This window comes from Mangifera indica, chromosome 4 (assembly GCF_011075055.1).
Source record: "Mangifera indica cultivar Alphonso chromosome 4, CATAS_Mindica_2.1, whole genome shotgun sequence".
Classification (NCBI taxonomy): domain Eukaryota; kingdom Viridiplantae; phylum Streptophyta; class Magnoliopsida; order Sapindales; family Anacardiaceae; genus Mangifera; species Mangifera indica.
In genome coordinates, this window is record NC_058140.1 from 10,921,630 (window position 1) to 10,945,859 (window position 24,230).

Sequence of the window (24,230 nt, forward strand, 5' to 3'; positions counted from 1 at the left end):
TTCATTTTGTCTTTAAGTATTGTCTTTCATTTTATACATGGTGGGTGAAATTTTTTCTGTATTCTTGAGGCTGGGTAGATAACCTTGATAAGTAAAATATGTGAACCCAAAGGAAGCTATTTGTAGGATTCAGCTGCAATTGCAAAGTGTAGAGTTTAGATAGTAAGAAAGCATTGCTCACTGTTTGATTTAAAATATGGGAACAAAAAAAATCTGTTGAGGAATTTATTATTTACGTTTTGTCCTGAACACCTTGTTCTTCTTAATTTCCCCAATTTTGAGGAAAATCTGACATTAATAAAAATGATAATGAGCAAGAAGGTTGTGATCTCTAAATGATGCTTTGTTGTGAGCAAAAATCTGTAGATGCCTCTCATTGATATCAAGTAAAAGCCAAATAACAATAAAACTATATGTACACACATTTAAGTATATAATTGACATGTCATTATGTTATTGGATGATTTTAAATTAAAGATAAAATAATACTCGATCATATGATAACATATCAACTTTGTACGTATAGCATTGCTTGCCAAATAAACATTCACCTAAAATATGAAATAATGTAGCTCATGGGCAGTTTTTGCTGATTTCATAAAGAAGTGAAAGACAGATACAGCCAAAGCAAAAAGCAGTTATTCGTTGAAGGAAGGATTGAAATGATATGTAATGCATTTCACTGTTAGGTGTATAAAGATTAGGGTCTGATGTTCAGACAATGATACACCATTTCATTCTCAACGTTTATGCTTTTTTCCTACCTTTTCACCCATTTATCTTTATTAAGGTTGATATTTCACTATTCCAAGTTTTGGTAATCGTTTAAGTGGTGCATAAAATTCTTTTTAATGCAGTGGATGGAAGCAGAGATATTGCGCCTCTGTCATCTACGTGATCAAGCCAGTGATTTAGGGCGTAGAAAAAAATATCCTTAACAACTTTATGAGGAACTTTGTTGTCATCTTGCATGCAGTTGGATGTTTGTCATCTAATGTTTATTTTCTCTGGTAAATTCTTAACATCTGCAGCAATGAGGCTTTGGTTCAAGCTTCTTTCATTTTCCTTTTCCTTTATTTATTTTTTAAATCTTAATCTTACTTTCTTGTTCCTTTTTGTCTTTGTTTATCCATATGCCATCTGGGTGTCTGATGAGCTTTTTGATCTTCTTATGGTAATTTACACTATAGCATTGGATGGAACTTTTGAATGATTTTTTCATCATAAAGTAATAATTTACACTGGTATATATGTTTTTACAGAAGTTTGTATGATGTTAAATGTGAGCTGACTGTTCTAGCTGTTGTTCTCTTTTGGAAAAAAATTTGACTTAAAACCTTTTACAATCTGAAAAACTGTATAAGATCTGTTTTCGCCACAATACAACCAATTTGCATATTCTTTCAAATCGTAACTTTGTTATCCTCCTGGCTGTATTACATATAGCTTGTGTCGACAACACGCTGTAACCTTTGATTGGAAAGAAAAGGAAAAAAGCCAAATTAGGTGTATTTTCATTTGTACATTTGGTTGAAGTTCCAGGGAGGAACATTTATGCATCAATTTTCTTCCCTCCATGTCTACATCCAGCCCTCCACCCTTCTATCAATGCTACATTGATCCAACTCGTCATTTTAGTTCTCATTATATACTTAACTCTGTAGATGAAATGTTAACTCCGTGCGGAACTGAGTAATTATGTATCTGCACTTAATTACTTGTAATGGCAAGGGCAATGCTTTGTCACAACAGTTGAGTGCTCCTTGACTTCTGTTCACGCTTAGAGAATGTGTGAGGAAGTTGCAGCTTCTAAAGACGCTAGAGGAGCGGCAGGTTCCTAAAATGGATCCAAGTTATGAGTCTGATGAGGATGATGGTGAAACGGATGACAAGAGACAAGGTCTGCTCTATTTCCCTGTGGATTTTGAACATATTCTTGTATTTTATATTATATTCAATGGTAACATTGTGGTTGGTGCATGCAGAAAAGTATATGAGACCAAGAGGCAGTGGCTTTAGCAGGAGAGGAAGAGAACCTATGTCTCATGGGATAGGAGCTTCTGCTTCAAATGATTCTGTTAGTGGGACAGAAAATTATTCAGGTGGAAATAAAGAATTGAGTAGAAACTTGTCTAATAAAGGTTTCTTAAACAAAGGGGATGATTTTGTTGGAGCTGGCGAGATAGTGAATGAAAATCTATGGAACCTAGTGAGGGCTAAAGAAACTCAGCGGTTAAACAGCTGGGAGAAGCCAAGAATTGCTTCAAATGTAGGCACTGAAAATCCCCATTCTGTGGTGTTATCAGAACCAAATTCTAGGGTTTCAGAAATTTCACCAATACATGGCTCTATACTCGATAGGTGTAGTGTAGTCTTCTCCCAAAATTAATGAATCAGAGAAAATGTGGCACTACAAGGATCCATCTGGAAAGGTTCAAGGACCATTTTCTATGGTGCAGCTGCGAAAATGGAACAACACTGGTTATTTTCCTACTAATTTGAGAGTATGGAGATCTACTGGGAAGGAAGAGGACGCCATACTTTTGATTGATGCATTAAGTGGCGAGTTCTATAAAGATCCTCCATTGGTGGACATCAGTTTGTCTCAGAGGGTCTTGTACTCTGGGAAGCCACATGGAGCAACTTTGCTGTAAGGAATGGAGATTAAAGTTGGAGGAAATTCAAAATTCAATGAGAACCCTACAGCTTGGAATTCACATGATTCCCTGAGTTCTGTAGCTCAGTTGGTACTCGGTAGAGTTACAGAGATGACTGGTGTTCTGAAACAAACCTCCATTCTCCAACTCCAGGTACCACATTTCAGACCAAGGGAAAAACGTCGGAAAGAGAATGGCCACCCACTCTTACTGAACCATCTGGTCCCATCATGATGGCCAACTGATTGCCAGGAGGCAATGAAGGGCAGCAATCTTCTACTGTGCTTGTTCCAGAGAGTGGACAATCAACGCATTCTCTTATTTCAACATCTTCTACATCAAAATTGAATGGTAATGTGGATAGTTTAAAGATGTCTCGTGTAGTGAGTTCAGCATCTAAGCCAGAAATAGGCGAATCACAGAGGGTACTTGTCAGTTCCCATCAGCTACCAGTGACTAATTCAGTTGCCTCAATGAATGCTGGTGTTGATTTGAAAAATATTGGTGCTGCCCTCCAGCGCTTCGTTCAACCTGTGACTAATCAAATTCCCCCTGTGGAAACTCACGGACGGGGGTCTGGTTTGGCTGCAAGGCCAGAGATGATTGCTTCATCTCCAAAACCAAGGAGTGGATCTCAAGTATGGGGAAATCCTTCACAGAAACACAGCCAAATAATCCAGTTCATATGCTGGGCCGTGACCGGGGCCAGACAATCAGAGTACTCATTGGGGGCAAATGCCAGTGAACCCAAGCATGCGTTAGCGGGGACAATTACCTGCAGGTTCTAATATGAACTGGGGAACCCGAGGACAAGCACAGGCTCCTGGAAATGCAAATTCAGGTTGGTCTGCACCTGTAAATGGACAAGTTCCTGGAACTACGATTCCTAGCTGGGTGCCACCTGGGCAAGGACAAGCACCTGTTAATGGAAACCCAGGGGTGGATGGCTCCTGGAGAAGGGCCAGCCACTGGGAATTCAGGCATGTTGAGAGGTGAACAGAAGAACAGTGGAGACGGGGTCTCAGGCCAAAGAGATAGGACACCTCAGGGTGTTGATACTTGTCACGGTGGAGGCAGACATTGGAATCGACAGTCATCATTTGGCAACTGAGGAGAAGATTCAACTAGGCCTATTTTTAGAAAGGGGTAGAGAGTATGTAAATTCCATGAGAGTGGGCATTGCAAGAAAGGATCTCAATTTGATTACCTACATACACACCTGAGGATCTCAATGGGAATTGAATCTGAAGGATGTGAAGAGCAGTTCAACTCAATCTGTGCAGTAAATTAGTAAAAGACAAAATCTTTTACAGCTTTATACGCAGTATAATCTGTTGCAGATTAGCCGTTTCTTCTTCATAGATTCTCAGTTTTGATGCTTCTTTTATTTTTGTCTCTGTGAATCCACATTCCTTACATTCAAATAATAGAAAACGTACAGATGTACCAGTATTGGGGTTGATGAATGGCTTCCTATTCCTTATTTCTGACATTGTAACTGTAAATCACCGTTATTTTAAATATTTAAAAATTATTAAAATAATTTTAATTTTATTATAATTATATTATTATTTATTATTTTTTTACAATAAAAATACATTTATTTTTAATTAATATAATAAATAATATAAAAAATATTTAAAAATAATTATATCCTAAAATATTTAAATAAAATAATTTATTAATATTCTTTTATTACCATTAATTATTTATATCACCTATTATTATTAAATTTTATAAAATATAATAATTAATTATATTTAATAATTTTTATAATAATTTATCTTTAACATAATCTTTATATTTTAAAAATAACACTTTACTTAAGCCAAAGGGTTCTTTAGTTTTCAAGCGGGCGGCACTTAGTACTTCTCCATAGGCTTGCTTGGGAGATCGTTCTTGGGCCGTTTGAACGTCGCCGTTTTCAGCTTATTACCAGAGCTAATATTTGCAAACACAAGCAAATCCGTTTGCGGCCACTCTTCTTTTTCCCCAAAATTGAAATCGAAACTGTCATTGTGTTGGTTGGTACAGTAGAATCAAAGTTTCTTCCCTTCAGCTCTCCTGTCTCGTAGGCTCTGACTTTTGAGTTATTTGCGTCAGGTTCGTTCAATTCAATTGAAATTAATTGATCCAACTTTCAGTCTTGGGTTGAACAAGACTACAAGTTCCGGCACTCTAGGAGTTGCAGTGACGTCCGATCAGTTTGTAACAGAAGAAGCAATTCTTCACCTCTATGCCCGCTACCTCCAACAGATATTGTTTCCTCTCTGCAACATTGTTACAGTTTGCTTATTTTACTCGAGCTTGATTACTATGACATGATCTTCATAGGTTCCTTTCGACGAACAATTTGGGCATATCCTGAATTCCTCAAAAGGTACGTGTTGAAAGCTATACATTTTTTCATTCAAGATTGGGTTTTTATACAATACAATTGATAAATTTCGTAGTAGCTTTAATTTGGTCTGTTGCAAGATTAAATGAAAATTTTGCTTCCTCATAGCCAAAACAATTGTCGAGGCTTTAGGGAATTCTAGAAATGGAGTCAATTGAATTGCGAGAAATTAGTGTTTCCCTGAACTTCAATTTTCAAGTATCTGGTTAATAAAATGGCGTGCTTTAAAACTTTTTTTAGTTAAATTGAGGGCAAAACAAGAGTGTTTGTTTAAGGAAGCTAATGATTTTGATGATATGTTGCTTTGCAGGGATTCTTTAGTGTGGTTTAGTTGTCTTGTTCAAAACAAGGCTGTTATCTCATCACTGTCTGAAGTTTCTACTCCTTCGAATCCCTTTAATTATATCACTTGTGCAGGCAAGAGAAGATATGGGGTAATAAGACCTTTCCTAGGAGCACAACGCATGTCCTTGCCTTCGGATAATTCATTGATGAAAAGATTGGAAACAATCGAGTTTCATAGTGTTACTAGTAAATTAATACATTCAAGATCCATGAGCAATGCATCAATTGAGTTAAAGATGGACGGTGATGCTGTGAGGTTTTCTTTTAATAAGCAGGGTAACATAAATGGATCACTGACAATAGTGAAGGAGAAGGCTAAAAGGTTGAAAATGTCAAAAAAGTCTAAGCTTAATGAACTCAGGTTTTATCGTCTCATGGCCAAAAAGAAGATGAACTCTCCAAATCCAGCAGTTAGGATTCGATACAAACTTGAGAAGGTTGGCAACCTGTTGAGTTATTCAATTGATATTTTGCTCGGTGGTGTTGAAAAAAAAATTAGGTTTACTTTTTAGTCACAATATTTCAGCTACTAATGCTTCTTTATTTTGAGTTTTTCATTTTTTTTTTTTTAAGTCTGGTGCACGATAGACTTTTTTTAGTCTCGTGGAAATTTAATGTTGCATGTGTACATTGTGGTTGCCCTAGATATTATGCTATTATGTCTTAGAAATTAAGGATAGAATTAGATTTGGTTTGAGTTGTGGAGAGGCTTTTGTGTAATCCTTTTCAATAAAACTATGTATATTCACTTTGAATACGCAAATAAGTACACATTTATATATGTTATCTTGTGATTGAATAATTTTGAATTCAGAATAAAGTAACACCCAATCTCGTAATGACACACATAAATGTGTACCCATTTGTATATTCAAAGTGGGTATGTATAGTATTACTTAATTCTTTTTTGGGAGTGGAAATAATAACTATTATATATGTATTTATATTAGAACAAATGTCATAATAAAGTGTGTAAAAAATGTAGTTTTGGTCTAGTTTAAAGGTGTTTGAGCTATTTACCTGTTATTCTATCACCCTATTAATGGTTTAAGCCTTTTAAATTTCTGTATAAAACATTTTCAGGCCAAACGGAAGGAATCATGGCTTATTGAGAAGTTGAGGAAATTTGAGATTCCTAAAGGCCCCCCTGAAAGATATGATCCAGAAATTTTAACCGAGGAAGAGAGACACTACTTAAAGCGTACTGGTGAAAAAAAGAAAAATTATGTCCAAGTTGGAAGACGAGGAGTGTTTGGAGGTGTCGTTCTTAATATGCATCTCCATTGGAAGAAGCATGAAACTGTGAAGGTTGTTTGCAAGCCTTGCAAGCCAGGGCAAATCCATGCTTATGCTGAAGAACTTTCTCGACTGAGCAAGGGCATTGTGATTGACATAAAACCTGACAATACTGTAATATTTTATCGTGGAAAGAACTATGTGCAGCCAGAAGTCATATCACCTCCTAGTACTTTATCTAAAGTAAAGGTAACTTTATTCCCTTTTTTTTATTGTTTATCCTCCTTGTGTTCACCATCTGCACATGTTTATATATACTCTACCCTCAACAATGTTCTTCTCAAGAATCAAGTAGTTTTGGGCTTAGGAGTTTAAGTAGGTCCAATTTATATATGGTCTTGGTATATTTGAATTTATCCTTTCCTTCCGGATTATTATTTTAATGTAATGATATAAATTTCTTTATAATGTAATCTGGACTTGCCTTGATGATTTCTTGAAATTTTCCATAGGCATTGGAAAAATATAGGTATGAGCAGTCCCTGGAGCATACAAGTGGGTTCATTGAAAAGTTGGAGCAAGAACTAGAAGAGTATCATAAGCATATTGCTTTGTACAAGAAAAGAAAAGAGGATGTGCATTGTGATTTCTTGGTAAGCCATTTCTCATTTGGCAAAAATTTCAAACAGAAAAGAATTGATCATCTACATGTGAGCATTATACTTTAGTAGAGAAAATAAGACACATAAAATAGAGTTGTTTCTAATTGTCAATATATATATTTGGATTTTTAGAGCTGCCATGTTCATTCCCCATGTCAGAGGATGACAGTCCTATCCTTGTCCATTGATAGTGAGCTTATATTATTTCTTGTGGTTTTAGAATTTCCTATGCAAGCAAGATTAGAACTTTTTGGAGAAGATGTCATCTAGCTGATAGTGAAGTCTGTTTTACATGGTATCAATCTTGTTGGAGACCTCTCAGCATAATTTTGTATGTGGTTATTTTGCATATTTCGTTTTGAGTTGACATGTCTTGCATATATACTTACTCTTCTTTTCAATTGTTAATTTGTTTTGGTTTGGTGTTTTGCTTTTCCTGATTCATGGACCTCTTTGTCCCCAAAATTCTTGAAAATCTCTCCTGTCTTCTTGTTAAAGGAAAATGAGATGATGTAAGAACTGTGTGAATGAACATCTGCTTATTTCCAGAAGTAGACATAAAATCTTTATAGTTGTAAATGACTTACATTGATGGATTCTTTTTTAAGTAAATGTGAAAATTGAAGTTTCTATTGTATATCTTTTGCTGAAGTTACAAATATGTGAAATGATTCTTATCTATATTTTGCAGGATAACACTTGTCCAAGAAAAACCTAGACTTAACCATAGTCTTCCTCATTGGAGAATCCAGTGTGTTCAAAAGGAGATTTTTGGTTTCTGTGGAACAGAGCAACATTAGTCAAATATAACAAGTTTCATAGTGTCTGTCCAAGTTTACAACACAAATTTTTTCAGTAAGAAGAGAAAAGAGCCAATGAAGAATTGCTGTTCTTGGAGCATAATGGTAAACCTGCAGTAAGTTGTCAAGCCCAGAACCGTACGGTGCTGAGGAGGGGGAGCCATGCTGGTGTTGACTTGGTTTCAAAATGATTCAGATTGAGAAAGAATTATTTGTATCTGTGGTCCATAGCCAGAGGAGACATGGATGGACTTCACTAGGAAAATGCATGGAAAACTCTCAATGGCGTTGGGTTTGAGAAATATTTTATTAATAAAATTAGATAATTATCTTAAAAATTATTTGGTATAAATTATTATTATGTTTGATAAAATTAAATAAAAATGTGTAGATATGAATAATTATTATGTTTGGTTAAAGATAATAAAAGAATACTAATATATTATTTTATTTAAATATTCTTAGATATAATTATTTTAAAATATTTTTTTATATTATTTGTTATATTAATTAACAATAAAAGTATTTTTGCTCTAAAAAACATTAATAAATAAGGATTTAATAAAATCAAAACTCTTATATTATTTATCATATCACTATTGGTAATAAAAGATTAGTAGAATTTTAATAAAAAATTATAAGAATATTTTATTATATATAAATTAATCAAACTAATGTAAATAATAAAATATAGACTGTCAAAATAATTTATGATTCTTATGCAAGTTTAGTGTGATTTAAGGTAAGTGTTGGTAACTTGGTGAATTCAACCAAGCGAAGTGCAAGAGCAAGTAGTATGAAATGATATATGGCCAAGATATAAACCAAGACTTAAAGGGCTCACCCCCGGTCAGGGTTGTTCCAACACCTATCTTCGACCACAATAAAGAAAGGATAAAGCACAAGTTGTTTTGCTAATTCAAAGCAAGTGTTCATTCATCAAACTCTAACCTTGTACATAAGAGAGTTAAGTCCTTTTATAGGCTTCAAAATATAATAGATTAAGATATATTTTGAATTCAAAATACAATAAACTAATGAATCTTGAGATCTCAACCTAATAAACATTAGTTCATAGGATAGAGCTACTACGACTTTGCATTCTTGTCTTTGTCGAAAATATAAGTTCAGCGCCGACCCTTTTGTCTAGCTTGTCTCCTCCATTAATTATTCATTTGATTTGCTTTTGAGTTCTCCTATGCTAGCTAATATACTAATAAAAGAGTTCAAATGCATAAAAACACAAATTAAGCTATTACACACTTAATTAAAGAAGTAGCTTCATCTGACTTGGGTACTAGTCATAGATCCAAGTGAACACATTATACCCAATTGAGTGGTTTGAGTCTATTGAAACTTGCATAACCGAATGGTGGGGAGAGTGATCATGGGCTTGGACTTTGTTATGTAGGTGGAAGTGTTGGAGCTTGATTGCAAGATATAAGCCGAATTCTTATTAATAATTTTTATTAACTTTCAACTAAATGATCTTTTAGTTCTTTTTTCACTGCTGACCAGGATCAAACCAGTGAACAAATTTAGATGAAGAAGTTTTGGCATTTGGGGGAGATAACGCTAATTTTCTGTATTATTAATATTCAATGAGAAGCACGTATAATTGAATTTTATAATATGAATAATTAAGAGTTAAGAATTCAAAGTTAGAGATAATTTGATACGATACAATAAAAAATTTGAGTCATTAATCTGACACGATTGATTCAATAAAAAAATTTTGATTAGAGTTAAATTTTTTAATATAAAATTTAGTTCTTAATAATTAGATACGATTCAAAATTAAATTGAATCATATTTGAGTTGAATTAGAATAATTTTTTAAAGTATAGTTTATTAGGGACAAATTGAATAAATGTTAAAGACAATAGTTAGTACCAACTAAAATATTCAAATTCTTATATATTGTACACAGATGAACCTCTATGCAGTTGTATTTACTTTTATTTTTTTTTTTTATTTTAAAATTTTATATTTAGTTATTAAGATTATTAATGCCTATTAATGGGTGTTGGTATGCAATTTTTTTACCTATGGGGGGTTTGGTTTACGATATATAAAAATTAATCTGGTAATCTATCTTTAATTGCTGATGTGGCAGGTAATATAAAAAGTAATTTTATTATCATTTCCATCTTAGATATTTAAAAATTACCAAAGTAATCTTGATTTTGTTACTATTATATCTTTACTTATTAATTTTTATGATAAAAATATTATTATTTTCAATTAATATAACAAATAACATGCAATATATTTTATAATATTATATTTAAAAATATTTAAATAAAATAATATATTAACATTTATTTATTACCTTTAATCAAACATAATAATTATTTCTATTTATCCTATTCATTTTAATTTAAATATAATAATAAAAATAATATTCTAATTTTAGTAATAAAACATTACCTAAATTATACGTATCTATAATGTTATATTGTGTGTTATATTAATATTAAATTTAAGTTTTTTTGGGAAGAAATTAAAATGCCCAATTCAAATCAAAACATGGTTGGAAGATTTAAAAAAAAAGATCTAATTTGAATCAAATTGACGGTTGACATGACAAGATGAAACACACTATGAAGCTATTCAAAGCATCAATAGAATGAGTTAGAGATCACAATGGGCTGCATTGCGCTGGCTCTGATGCAACGTATCATGCTTAAGGGTCAAGTTGGGCCTAGTGGATTGGCTAGACTATTAGGATTGAATGGTCAGCGACACAACCCAAAGCCCTTGAGTTACCTTCGCGGGCCTTTAGAGAGCCAATCTACCAAATTATAAATTTTTAAAAAATATTTTTAATATTTAATTAATATTTATTTATTTTTAAATATCTTTTAATGAGTCATACCAAACCTGTATGCAAACCTTACCCCAAGCACACGACCTTGATATGCTTATTACAATAACCAATAGTGTCGAAAAAGTGGACTTGAATCATCTTGTAGATCGGTTTGATTGCTGGACATGTCTAGGATGAATATTTATTTGTAAAAAAATATATATTTTGTTAACAATAATAAGACCAAAGGACTATTTTCTATCCAAATTTTAATGCAAAGATAATATATATTCATAGAGTTTTAAAACCTCAAATACTTATATATAAATTAACTTATGTTAAAATTTGTTGTTAAAGATAAAGGTAAAATTATCATTTTATTACTAAACCCTAAAAATTTATATAATTTCTTCCATTATTTTGAAAAACTAACAATTTCTCTTTAAGAGTAAGTTTTAAAAATTTCACTTTTCCCCCCTAAATCCAAGCCCAAGAGTTTCAAAATTTGGAATCCATGACGATGACAAAAGCAACTGAGACTACTACTTGACGACAAAAGCACGTTTAGAATCCAACAAATGAATTGTCTTATTTGTCCTGAGTCGTCAAGGCATCACTTGTTGACGGAGAGAGATGAGGACAATTTGTCTCTCTTTATTGATAGACAAAGAGTCTTCATTCATTCGTTGACCTCGTTGACGTCTTTTCACCTCTTGATGACAAAGGAGGGTTGGCTAATAGTTTGAGTGGGAAGAGGAGGTTACCAGAGACAAAGCGACGGTCAGAGAGGGGTTGGGGGGAAATAATTATTTTTCAAAACTAAAAAGTTTAAGCAAAGGTAAATGTGTTAATTTTTAAAATCTAGGAGAGGAAAGAAACAAGATAAAATTAAATATTTTTTAATAATATTATTGAAATAATAAATTTACTCTTATATATAATAAAAATTTTTAACAGAATTTGAATAATAAATAAGTATTTAGATTTTCAAAATCTCTCACACACACACACACATACATGGTGGAAATAAATCCTTTGGCCTAATAATAATAATAATAAACACATTGAATAATTTATAACGCAAGCCACCCCTTGGGGTCTATAACCTAAAGTTACCAAAAAAATAATAATACATAACCTAAGTGAATAATTATGATTCAACCGTACATTACAAGCAACTGCCACCATCTGCTCCTCCGTGTTTTCTGCCGCCTCTCGCTTCTCCACCTTATGAATCTCCTTTCGACATTAAATCGCATTTTCTTTCAGACTTTCATTGTTTTAAAGGCCAAACAAACATTTTCCACCTAAATTTTATTCTAATATCAAAAAATATATTCAAAATAAATAAAAATTTAAATATTTATTTATAAACTAATTACTATTAAAATTTTCACTTAAAAATAAAAGTAAAATCTTATAAATTCTAAAATTTAAAAAAGTTATACCATTCTCCTCCTCAAAGTTTTAAAAACTAAAACTTCACTATATTTTCAAAACTTAAAAAGTTTATATTTCACCTCTAAAATTTGTTTCATCTCTTCAACCACCATCATTCTCGTCAATGGTTGGTACTTTTCACCTATCTTCTAGATCCGACTATGATAGACAACGAAAGACGACCATCTACCACCATGAAGGATGACGAAATGTTATCCTTCCTTATGTTGTCTACACGACATGATCAAGGATGACGTCACTTGTTTTCAATTTGGATGATGAAAGATCATCCTTTGTAAGAGAAGATTGTCGATTGGATTTGAGAAGAGTGTCAGTCGGAGAGGAAACCTAGAAATTAGGGAGAAAGTGAATTTTTCAAAGTTTAATTATAAGAAAGAAATTATTAATTTTTTAAAATAAAGAGAGAAAATGATATAAATTTTTTAGGTTTTAGATTTTAAGGTTAAAATAACGATTTACCCTTACCTTTAATTGAAAATTTTATCGATAATTAGCTCATGGATGAGTATTTGGATCTTTCATGTGTGTTTTGAAATTTGGGTAAAACGTAGGTGGGAATAGTTATTTGGCCTTCTTTAAAACTCAACCGCCTCTCCGCCAGCCAGTTGATATTTAGGTTTCACAAAATGTGCTAAAATATTCACGCTTGTTCGATTTCGTGGAGAAGAATTTGATTGATTGATTGATTGATTGATTGATTGATCGGTTATATGATGGCTCTCTGCAAGCGCATGGTTAAATTAGTCTCGGATTCTGGTGTTTGTTTCACCAACTTTGACTTGAGTTACTCTAGCAAGATTGATTGCAGAAAGATTTCACAACTCGTTAAATCTAATGGAAATCGTGCCTTTCTTGTCGATACATTGCAACTGGTGAATTCCGTTTGTTATTATTGTTTTGTTTACTTTTCGATATTTGCAGTGTTCTTGCTGAATTTTTATTTTTTTTCAAATTGAAGGTGAGGGGCTTAGAAGCTCATGGCGTGCCATCGAAACAGGCTGAGGCAATAACGGCTGCAATTACTGAAGTTTTAAACGACAGTTTGGAGAATGTGGCTCACTCTTTTGTTTCCAAGGCAGAAATGCAAAAAGTAAGCATTTCAAAGCTTGACTTTTTGTCCTTTTATCTTGCCTACTAACTGTTCGACGGGAATCGTAACTGTATTTGTGATGTTTTTTTGTGATACGTAGAATGAGATGGCTCAAGAATCAAATCTTTCAAAGTTTAAATCTGAAGTGCAAAGTTTGCAGGTAATGTACGGTTATTGTTATTTCATTTCTGTGCTGCAGGGAGTCTAATAAACTCTTATTATGCCATGAGAATATGAGGCCTAGTTTCTGTGAAAGTGATAGTTTTGATTATGTTATATATTGTTAAGCCTAGTTTCTGTGAAAGTGATAGTTTTGAATATGGTTATATATTGTTAATGATACAACTATCATTCAATGGTTTGGTAATCAAAGAAATTTCAAACAATAACTGATAGGTATTTAGAATATGATGCTTTTTAGAATGTGGGAATTTTTGGCTTACTAAAACAGAAGAACAAGTTTTTGATCTTTGAGCCACAAGTCGCTATAGTTTTGATAGTAGCCTCATTCTTGGTTTTAAAAGGGAAGAGTTGCTTGCTTCAATTTCAAGTAGCTTAATGATATAAAAGAATTTGTTGGCCATTTTTTGATTGAATTCATAATGGGTTATACAATTATCTCAAATCATAAAAATTTCTTTGGCTTACTAAAATAATATAGGGTTTATCCATATTTCTTGATTTCATGAAGTTAATATCCCTTGTCAAAGCAATGATTTGAAGTTTTTTAAATCATCCTCCACTCTTTTCACTTCTGACTTTATTCATTCAAAGATGAAATATATATAGTATTTCATTGTGTACAAATACATCTAAACTGACGGTGTGTTTTATCTTCCTAGTAAGTTTATTAGTTTCTTTAGTCCCAACACATTTGTCCATCGGTCTTTATATGGAAATATTATTTTCCAGATAGCGTTGAGGATTCAACAGAAATTTTCAGTCTTTAAGTGTCTTTGACTGTTAAAGGATAGGACTTTCTCCTACTTACATTTTACTGTTTGTTTTCTATTTCTTTCTTCATTTACCCTTCCTTTCCTCTTGCCAATCTTGCGTATTTTCTCCTTGATATATTTGGATTCCATGAAAAATAAGGATAAGCAGAACTTTTGTGGTGGACAAGAAGAGTGAGAGAGCAAGAAAGGTTTTTGCCTGTGCAGGTTTACATTTGATTTTAATTTGGTATAATTTACCTGTAGGAACATCATTTTTCTGTGTTGCAACGGGAAACTGAGAAGCATAGAAGCGACATTGAGAAAATGCGCAGTGAACTAAGGTTTGTCTTATAAACTACAATGAAATTTGATTTGGCAACTGATATTAAGTACCAGGTGAGAATAATCCTCTCATTTGACAGATATGAGATTGATAAGGTTACTGCTGGACAGCGCTTGGATTTAAATCTTGAAAAAGGGTGAGAAAAGAATTAATTTGGGAAATATGCTTATGATTCTATCAGTTTATTATTTATTTATGCTACTTTGTTCTTTTGCCATCACTGAGTGTAGGCGTATACGAGATGAACTTGCTGACCAGAAAGCAGAAACCACTAACCTCACGAATAAACTAGACAGGGTCAGTTTTCTGATCTTATAATTGAGAATTTTATTAATGTATTTTGATCTATGGCATTATTGAACTGGGAAATTTTATTTTTTTTCCTGATAGGAAATTCATGCATTAAGAGCCCAGGTGGAGGCAGCTAAATATGATGTGATCAAGTACTGTATAGGTACCCTGGTCTCTATATCTGCAGTTGGGCTTGCAATTGTCCGTATCTTGATGTAAAGCTACAATCGGTGAGGCAATTCTGCAGAAATACTAATTTTTATTCTTTTCTGGCAACTACTGCATAAATAGACTATCGGATGAATAATATTCTTCTCTGTAAGAAAGCAAACACAAATTGTTTGAAACTGTTGTAAGTTGTTAGATGATTTTCTTTTTGTAACTTGGACACATCATCTTTAAACCAGATGGGTTTGGGGCTATGTTGGTTTGTTCTTGACATTTTGGTTCTTTCTTGAGCTCATTACTTGCCATCGACAACATGTTTTCTTTAATCTTTTAGAGTAAATTACATTTTTTTCAACTGAGGTTTAGTCTAAAAACATTTTTCCATCCAACGAAATAAATAACCTCTTCTATCCCAAAATCAAAATGTTAGGGGAAAATAATAATTTTATTATTAATTAATATTGAATAAATATAACATTTTTACATATTAGATTTAAACATTTTAAATAAATAACTTAGCTCTAAAAAAGGTTTAAAAATTCACAAATTAGACCTTGAATGTTTTTTTTTTAGGGAAACTTTAGCACTCGATCACCTCTTCACCACAACATGATCTTATTGCTGTTAACCTTCACAACCCTCTCGTGTAGTCCTGGCCACGGGCCGGTTTGACCCATCAACCAGACCGAAACCGGCCCGTTCAAAATCAGAACCAATATGAACCGGAATCGAAACCGGATTTTGACAGTTCGGTTTTGGTTTTAATATTTTTGAACCATGAAACCGTCGGTTCATGTCTGGTTTCATGAACCGACGGTTCAAAAATTCATAAACCGGTATTTCTTTTTTACAAGAACCGGCAAATGCTTGCAAGGACTGCCATATTTTAAACATTTCCAGGACCGGGTCCCCTGCAAAATCTAAAATGTGGCTGCTTCTAAAACATTTGCAGGGACCGGTCCCCTGCAAATGTACAAAATATGGCAGTTTGGCTTTTTTTTTAAAAAAAATTTAATATAAAATTTTATTTATAAATATTATTCAATCTTTCAAATCTCTCATTTCTCATTCTCTTCATTCTTAACACTCTCTCAATCAAATTATCTCAAATTTAATTAAATTTCCGATTTATTTTTATCAATTCTAATTTTAATTTATATAATTTAATTATTATTTTTTTATTATACAATTTCATAATTAATTATAGAATTTATCTCTATAATTAATTTTATTTATTATCTATTATTTTTTTCATTATTTTTTATAATTAATTATATAATTTATTTTATTCATTCTCGAAAAATAGTAAATAGAACTACGTAGACTTTGATTCTTCTAAATCTCAAATGGATATATAGAAATTTTAATTGAAAAATTAAATCTAAACGTTTTTTAATTTTTTATTCTTAATTATTATAATTATTAATTAAAAAATAAATCAGGATCATAAATTAGAACCGATGGTTTAATGTTGGTTTCGAATTGAGGTCATGAACCGAAACCGTCGGATCCAAACCTATTACGAACCGTCCTGTAGTGGTTTCGGTTTAGGGTTTTTATTTTTTTGAATCGTGAATCGACGATTTCGAACCGAAATCATCGATTCATGAACCGTGGTCAGGTCTACTCTCGTGTCATGATATTGCTTGAGTTGTTGATGACTCAATTGATAGCAAGTCATTATCAATAACATTCTTCAATCGATCGAGTACAACTTGATTGATTAAAGGATGTTGTCGATGGTAATATGAAATATTTGAGTTGAGGAAGTAGATAAAGTGGTTGAAACAAAATGTAATATAGTAAGAAAAGGAAGATGGAGAAGGGTGAAATCAACATCAGCCTCAAAGTCGCAAAAAGAGAAAGAAGAGGTAGGGTGTAAAAGAAAATTAAATAAATGAGTTTTTATCAAATTTGTATATTTAAAAGATTTTCAAAATTTTCGTTAATTAGGAGTTATATAATAATTTTGAAAAAAAAAACAGTAATGATAAAATAGTAATTTCACTTTCCGACATTGTTTTGGGATTTATTTTGTTAATAAAAGTTCAATTTTGATTTTGAAAATGTCGTTTATATCATCTAAGGTGGGAAAATGTTTTTTATACCAAATCTTGGGTGTGGAAATGTAATTTACTAAATCTTTCACTATGGTATTGTGTCTGTATGTAACTAATTTGATTAGTCCTATCACTTTTTTATCTTCTTTCATAACTGCAATTTGAACCATAAAAATGGATTCATTGAGACTTACTACAATTCCAGATTGCCTTCTTTTTACAGTAAAACTATGAATCAACTCCGGATTACTTTCTTTTTACGATAAAACTATGAACAAAGACACTGAGGAATAAAGATAAACTTATCACAAATGATAAAATATTACTATATGATTAGATAATTTTAAATTAGTGACAAAATAACACTGAATTATATAATAATACACAATCGCTTATATACAAATTTGAACTCATTATTTGTACACATAAAATTATTAAAATTAAAGTTAACTTTTATTATTAGTAATATAAGAATATTTAAATATTATTTTATTTAAATGTTATCATAAAACAATTAACTTTATATATTTTTATATTCTTCATATTAATAATATATTGAGATTTTTTCATATTATCAAAATATGTATTTAATTAATTAAATTATTATTTTCAAGTTGTTACCTTATTGTTAATATATTTTTTTAGGATGCATTCTATGTTTCATGTTATTTTAATCTAATATAAGGACATTTTTGTCCAAAAATTTTATTAAAAATAAAATTGTAACAAAATTAATATTAACTTGGTAATATATTAATATTTAAGGTGCAAATTTTAATTAGGTTACCTCTTATATTATCTACCACATCACCTTGATAATAGAAATTATTAAAATATTTTATTACCTAATAAATAAGTAATAATAAAATATTAAAGTAATATTTTATTACAAAATAAACTTAATAGGTAACATAAGAGTAATCAGATTGTATTGCCAAGTAAATCTTAATTTTGTTATAATTTTACCATTTCTTAATAAAATTAGTTTAATTATTAACTAAATTTAGATAAAATAATATTTCAATATTTTTTAATAATTACCAATTAATCCATGGTTTTAAAAACCACCTACTTGTCGGTTGAACTATTACAAGCCAAAACTCTTAACCAAACAACCCTTTTAGCTATTACGAGCTCCTCCCTCCTCGGTGGCATACACACTATGTTGCTTGTCCTTCGTATCAACCGTTGTAGGTTCTAATGACGCTTTAATAGCCAACAATGTTAAAAAAAGGGGATTCGATGCTAGTATGTTGAGACCATGGAAAAGAAGCTGAGCATTATGTTTTGAAGCTCGAATGCAATCTCATTCGATAAGTGTATAGTGCAAAGCTTTTACATTAGTCACAATCAATAAAAAAATATTTTACATAAATTTAGAACTTAATCATAATTTTGACACATATAGAATATATATATATATATATTTACAAAGAGATTGATTAAATTTACTAGTTAAATAGTCTATATTCAAATTTTATAACTTCAAATCTAATTTTTAAATTTAAGCTTAACCCTTAAAGGGTAAAAATCTACATGCCTCATTATATACTAATGAAAAAATTAAGTTAAATAGTATACTTAAATATTCTAATACTTGAGTATTAGTTATTTGGTTTAACAATTATTTTTCGCCTGAAAGACTGAAAGCTTTTATTTTTCTTTTAAATTTTTGGAAACAATAACGTGAGATATGGTCGTAAAAATTAAGTTGAAAAGCAGGAAAAAAAAAAATGTAACTATTGAAATTAGCTTTTTTTGTCTTAATTACCATGTGGGGTTTTGGGTTTTATACAAATGTGGCGTTTGGGTGTCGACAAAAATCTGCTCCCTCCAAACAAAAAATAATAATAATCTTCTAGTCCGTGTTTCTGCCGCCTCTCATTGCTCCACCTTATAAATCTCCTTTCGACATTTTTCTTTCAGACTTTCATTGTTTTAAAATATATCCGTCTCTCCGCCAGCGAGTTTGATATTTAGGTTTCACGAAATGTACTAAAACATTCACTCGTGTTCGATTTCGTGAAGAAGAATTTGATTGATTGATTGATTGAGTGGTTATTTGATGGCTCTCTGCAAGCGCATGGTTAAATTGGTTACGGATTCTGGTATTTGTTTCACCAACTTTGACTTGAGTTGCTCTAGCAAGATTGATTACAGAAACATGTCACAACTCCTTAAATCTAATGGAAATCGTGCCTTTCTTGTTGATACATTGCAACTGGTGATTTCCGTTTGTTATTATTGTTTTGTTTACTTTTTGACTTTTTGCAATGTTTCTTGCTGAATATTTTTTTTATTATTATTTTTAAATTGAAGGTTAGGGGCTTAGAAGCTACAGGCTTGCCATCGAAACAAGCTGAGGCACTAACGGCTGCAATTACTGAAGTTTTAAACGACAGTTTCGAGAATCTGGCTCACTCTGTCGTTTCTAAGGCAGAAATGCTAAAAGTAAGCATTTCAAAGCTTGTTTTTTGTCCTTTTAACTTGCTTACCAACTGTTCAACGGAAATCGTAACTGTATTTATGATATTGTTTTTTGTTATATGAAGACTGAGATGGCTCAAGAATCAAATCTCTCAAAGTTTAAATCTGAAGTGCAAAGTTTGCAGGTACTATACGGTTTTTGTTATTTCTTTTTTGTGCTGCAGGAAGTCTAATAAGCTTTATATTATGTGATGGGAATTTTAACCCTAGTTTCTGTGAAAGTGTTGTTTTGAATATCGTAATATATTGCCAATGATACAACTATCATTCAATGGTTTGGTAATCAAAAAAATTTCGAACAACAGCTGATAGGTATTTAGAATATGAGGCTTTTTAGAATGTTTCTGAGAAGCTTTGGCTTACTAGAACAGAAGAATAAGTTTGTCACCTTTGAGCCACAAGTTGCTATAATTTTGATATTAGCCTCATTCTTGGTTTTACAAGGGAAGAGTTGCTTCAATATCAAGTAGCTTAATGATATAAAAGATATTCTTAGAGGCAATATATTGGTATTGAATTTATAATTGGTCATACAATTATCTCAAATCATTAAAATTTTTTTGGCTGACTAAAAGAATATAGGGTTTATCCATATTTCTTTGTTGCATAAAGCTAATATCCTTGTCAAAGTAATGATTTGACTTTATTCATCCTCCACCTTTTTCACTTCTCACTTGATTCATTCAAAGGTGAAATATATATATTTTTTCATATTTCATTGCGTACAAATAGATCTAAACTGATAGTGTGTTTCATCTTCCTAGTAAGTTTATTGGTTTCTTGAGTCCCAACACATTTGTCCATCGTTCTTTATATGGGAATATTATTTTCCAGACAGCATTGAGGATTCAATAAAGTTTTTCAGCCTTTAATTGTCTTCGACTGTTAAAGGATGGGACTTTCTCCTACGTACACACATTTTACTTGTTTGTTTTCTATTTCTTTCCTCTTTTAGACTTCCTTTCCTCCTGCCAACTTGCCAATGTTGCTTATTTTCTCCATGATATCTTTTGATTCCATGAAAAATAAGAATAAGCAGAACTTTTGTGGTGGACAAGAAGAGTGAAAGAGCAAGAAAGATTTTTGCATGTGCTGGTTTACATTTGATTTTAATTTGGTATAATTTACCTGTAGGAACATCATTTTTCTTTGGTCCAACGTGATTCTGAGAAGCATCGAAGCGACATAGAGAAAATGCGCAGTGAACTTAGGTCTGTCTTATAAACTACAATGAAATTTGTTTCGGCAACTGATTTTGAGTACCAAGTTCAAGAATAATTCTCTTTTTTGACAGGTATGAGATCGATAAGGTCACTGCTGGGGTGCGCTTGGATTTGAATCTTGAAAAAGGGTGAGAAAAGAATTAATTTGGGAAATATGTCTTATGATTCTATCGGTTTATTATTTATTTATGCTACTTTGTTCTTTTGCTATAACTGAGTGTAGGCGTATAAGAGATGAGCTTGCCAACCAGAAAGCAGAAACCACTAACCTTACAAATAAGCTAGACAGGGTCAGTTTTCTGATCTTATAATTGAGAATTTTATTAATGTATTTTGATATATGGCATTATTGAACTGGGTTTTTTTTTTTTTTCAATCCTGATAGGAATTTCATGCTTTAAGAGCCCAGGTGGAAGCAGCTAAATATGATGTGATCAAGTACTGTATAGGCACCCTGGCCTCAATATCTGCAGTTGGGCTTGCAATTGTCCGTATCTTGATGTAGAGTTACATTCGGTGAGGCAATTTTCCGCAGAAACACTCATTTTTATTCTTTTCTTGCAACTTACTGAATAAATAGACTGTCGGATACATTCGGTGAGGCGATTTTCCGCAGAAACACTCATTTTTATTCTTTTCTTGCAACTTGCTGAATAAATAGACTGTTGGATAAATTATATTCTTCTCTGTAATAAGCAGATAAAATTGATTTAAACTGTTTTAAGTTGTTAGTATGGCTTTTTTTTTTTGTAACTTACACATCATCTTCAGACTGGACTGATTTGAGGCTATGTTGCCATTGCTCTTGACATTCTAATTTTTTCTTGACCTCATTACATGCATGTTTTCTTGAATCTTCTAGAGTAAATTACTTTTTTTTTTTTGTATTTTCACCCAAGGTTGGTCTTAAAAACAATTTTCCACAATCACATAACATAAATAACATTGTAATAAAATTATATATACATATTTTTAAGTATACAATTGAATATATAATTTTGAGAATAAATTTATATTAATATTATATTAAAAAATATACATGTAATATTACTATTAATTTTGAGAAAAATAACCTTTGATGTATTAGATTTAAACATTTAACGACTTAGTCCTTCAAAATGTTTAAAAATTCACAAGTCGGTTCTTGATATTTTTTGGAAAGCCCTAGCCCTAGCCCTGGATCACTTATTCAGCACAGCGTGGTGTTACTGTTGTCAACAGCCACAATCTTCTCTTCTGTTACCAACAAGCTGTTGTTTATGACTCGATTACCCAAAAGCTGATGTCAATGACATCCTTCAATTGAATGAATATGACTCGATTGATGGAAGGATATTGACAATGACAATCTGAAATAACTGAATTGTGGAAGAAGATGAAACGAAACATAAGATGAGAAAGATGAAGGGGAAGGGTGAAATCGACGGCGATTTAAAGTCGTGAAAAGAGAAAGAGATTGTGAAGGCGAAATTTAAAAATAAGGGGGATTTATTTTATTAATAAAGTTTGATTTTTGATAAAAATATATTATTTAAAGTGAATAAAATGTTTTTTATGTCAAATCTTGGTTGTGAAAATGTTGTTTACTAAATCTTTTATTAGTAAACAATTTGAACCATTAAAATGGATTATTTGAGACTTTATTTTCTTTCCATCTTTTCATATATAATCAAATCTCATGGACTATGGCACAACCCATAACTTACGATTCCAGATAACTTTCTTTTTATATGACATTGGCTCACACATATATTTGCATTGTTCGACTGATACACAGATCTGTGTAATGTCCTATATATCTGTATAATATCATTTGATCATTTCGGTTGGATTTTGGATGGTTTTTATGTTAGAAAACCATCGAGAAAAGAGGTGAATAAAAGACCGGTCGATGACCAGAACCAATTGGTTGTCAAAAAGCTCAACTAAAAAAATAAACCCTAACAAGAGGGAAATATAAGTTTTTAAACTTTTGAGTAGGAAAAAATTATTAGTTTTTTAAATTAAAGAGAGAAAATTAGATCTAATTTCATTTATTTTAATATTAATAATAAAATAACGATTTTACCTTTATAACTAACAAAAAAAAATTAATTGAAGTTAAATTATAGGTGGATATTTGAGTTTTTGAAACCCATATGTGAGTGTTTGGGAAAGGACTAAATGATCTTTATATTAATAATATACCGAAATTTTTATATCATCAAAATATGAATTTAATTAATTAAATTATTATTTCTAAGTTGTCCTCTTATTGTTAATATATTTTTTAAAAATATATTTTATATTACATGCTATTTTAATTGAAGAGGAAGACCTTTTATAAACCTAAAATTTTAATATAGGTAAAATTTGAATAAAATTTTACTAAACCAAATAAAGTAATGTCTTGATAAAAGATAGATTATTAGGATAATTAAATATCACACCGAACCAAACATTTCTTAAGATTTGGTTTGAGAGAATAAACGATTATTCAGATAATCAATCTTTTGTTAGTGAGATTATAAAATATTATGGTAATTTTGTTATTGCTAAACAAATATGATAGTTACTATTAAGGTAATATGATTCTTAGTTTCTCTTTTAGTATTAAAAGTTTACCAAATAAATCTTAATTTGATTATAATGTTACTATTTTTTAATAAAATTAATTTGACATATTAAAACATTTAATAAAATAATAGTTTTAAAGACCAACCTGACTTGACCCAACTAGTCAGACCTTTACCCCTTAGCACTCTCGATTAAGTGACTCTACCAGCTGCCATAGGCCCCCCCTCCCTCAATGACACACATGCTACATTGCTTGTCTCTCATATAGGTGACCCTTGTAGGTTGCCAATGACACTTTGACAACCAATAACGTCTTTGATGATTGGTTAATGATGATAGGACCCTAATGGGTCTATATATTAAAAAATAAGATTAAATGCCGAAATATCAAGGCCATGGAAAAGGGGTTAAGCCCCATCTTTTGAAGCTTCAGCGCAACCTCATTTAACAATGCGAAGGTGAGAAATAAAAAATTTGGCATGGTTTGATGCCCTCACCCTTTGTTGTGGTGTCAAGGAGTAGGAAAAAGTTGCAAATGAGAGTTGAGTGTTATGCACGATTTGTCAATGTGAACACCTATGATATGTACATGACATATGTTGTCTATACAATATCGATACATGACTAAGTTACGGTGTTTTAGACAAGGTTCAATATCTTTACTTTATAACAACAATATTGTGATTGAGCTCTATGCACAAGCCACCAA

The 24,230-nt window shown here is 31.5% G+C and overlaps 3 protein-coding genes and 1 pseudogene across 5 annotated transcripts; all 4 read left to right on the plus strand.

Moving 5' to 3' along the window:
* The first annotated feature begins 1,842 nt into the window (after positions 1–1,842).
* LOC123214276 lies at positions 1,843–3,445 on the plus strand (annotated as a pseudogene).
* Positions 3,446–4,497: 1,052 nt separating this feature from the next.
* Positions 4,498–8,436, plus strand: LOC123212764 (uncharacterized CRM domain-containing protein At3g25440, chloroplastic). 3 transcript variants are annotated; one of them, XM_044631951.1, is made up of 6 exons: positions 4,498–4,681; positions 4,761–5,037; positions 5,366–5,837; positions 6,484–6,885; positions 7,149–7,289; positions 7,990–8,436. In XM_044631951.1, exons 2-6 carry the CDS (start codon positions 4,979–4,981, stop codon positions 8,014–8,016), a joined length of 1,101 nt encoding a protein of 366 aa, XP_044487886.1. In that variant the 5' UTR covers positions 4,498–4,681; positions 4,761–4,978; the 3' UTR covers positions 8,017–8,436. The 3 variants fall into 3 exon arrangements, with proteins under 3 accessions (XP_044487886.1, XP_044487885.1, XP_044487887.1); XM_044631950.1 differs by having other exon boundaries at positions 4,498–5,037; XM_044631952.1 differs by having other exon boundaries at positions 4,498–5,037; positions 5,473–5,837.
* Positions 8,437–12,981: 4,545 nt separating this feature from the next.
* On the plus strand, positions 12,982–15,449 carry LOC123213152 (protein FMP32, mitochondrial-like). The gene is made up of 7 exons (XM_044632524.1): positions 12,982–13,240; positions 13,327–13,458; positions 13,559–13,618; positions 14,658–14,734; positions 14,816–14,872; positions 14,967–15,033; positions 15,127–15,449. Exons 1-7 carry the CDS (start codon positions 13,079–13,081, stop codon positions 15,244–15,246), a joined length of 675 nt encoding a protein of 224 aa, XP_044488459.1. The 5' UTR covers positions 12,982–13,078; the 3' UTR covers positions 15,247–15,449.
* Positions 15,450–19,320: 3,871 nt separating this feature from the next.
* Positions 19,321–21,604, plus strand: LOC123214277 (protein FMP32, mitochondrial-like). Its single transcript, XM_044634045.1, has 7 exons — positions 19,321–19,479; positions 19,575–19,706; positions 19,808–19,867; positions 20,877–20,953; positions 21,037–21,093; positions 21,189–21,255; positions 21,351–21,604. The coding sequence occupies exons 1-7, from the start codon at positions 19,321–19,323 to the stop codon at positions 21,468–21,470; spliced, it is 672 nt and encodes a 223-aa protein (XP_044489980.1). The 3' UTR covers positions 21,471–21,604.
* The last annotated feature ends 2,626 nt before the right edge of the window (positions 21,605–24,230 follow it).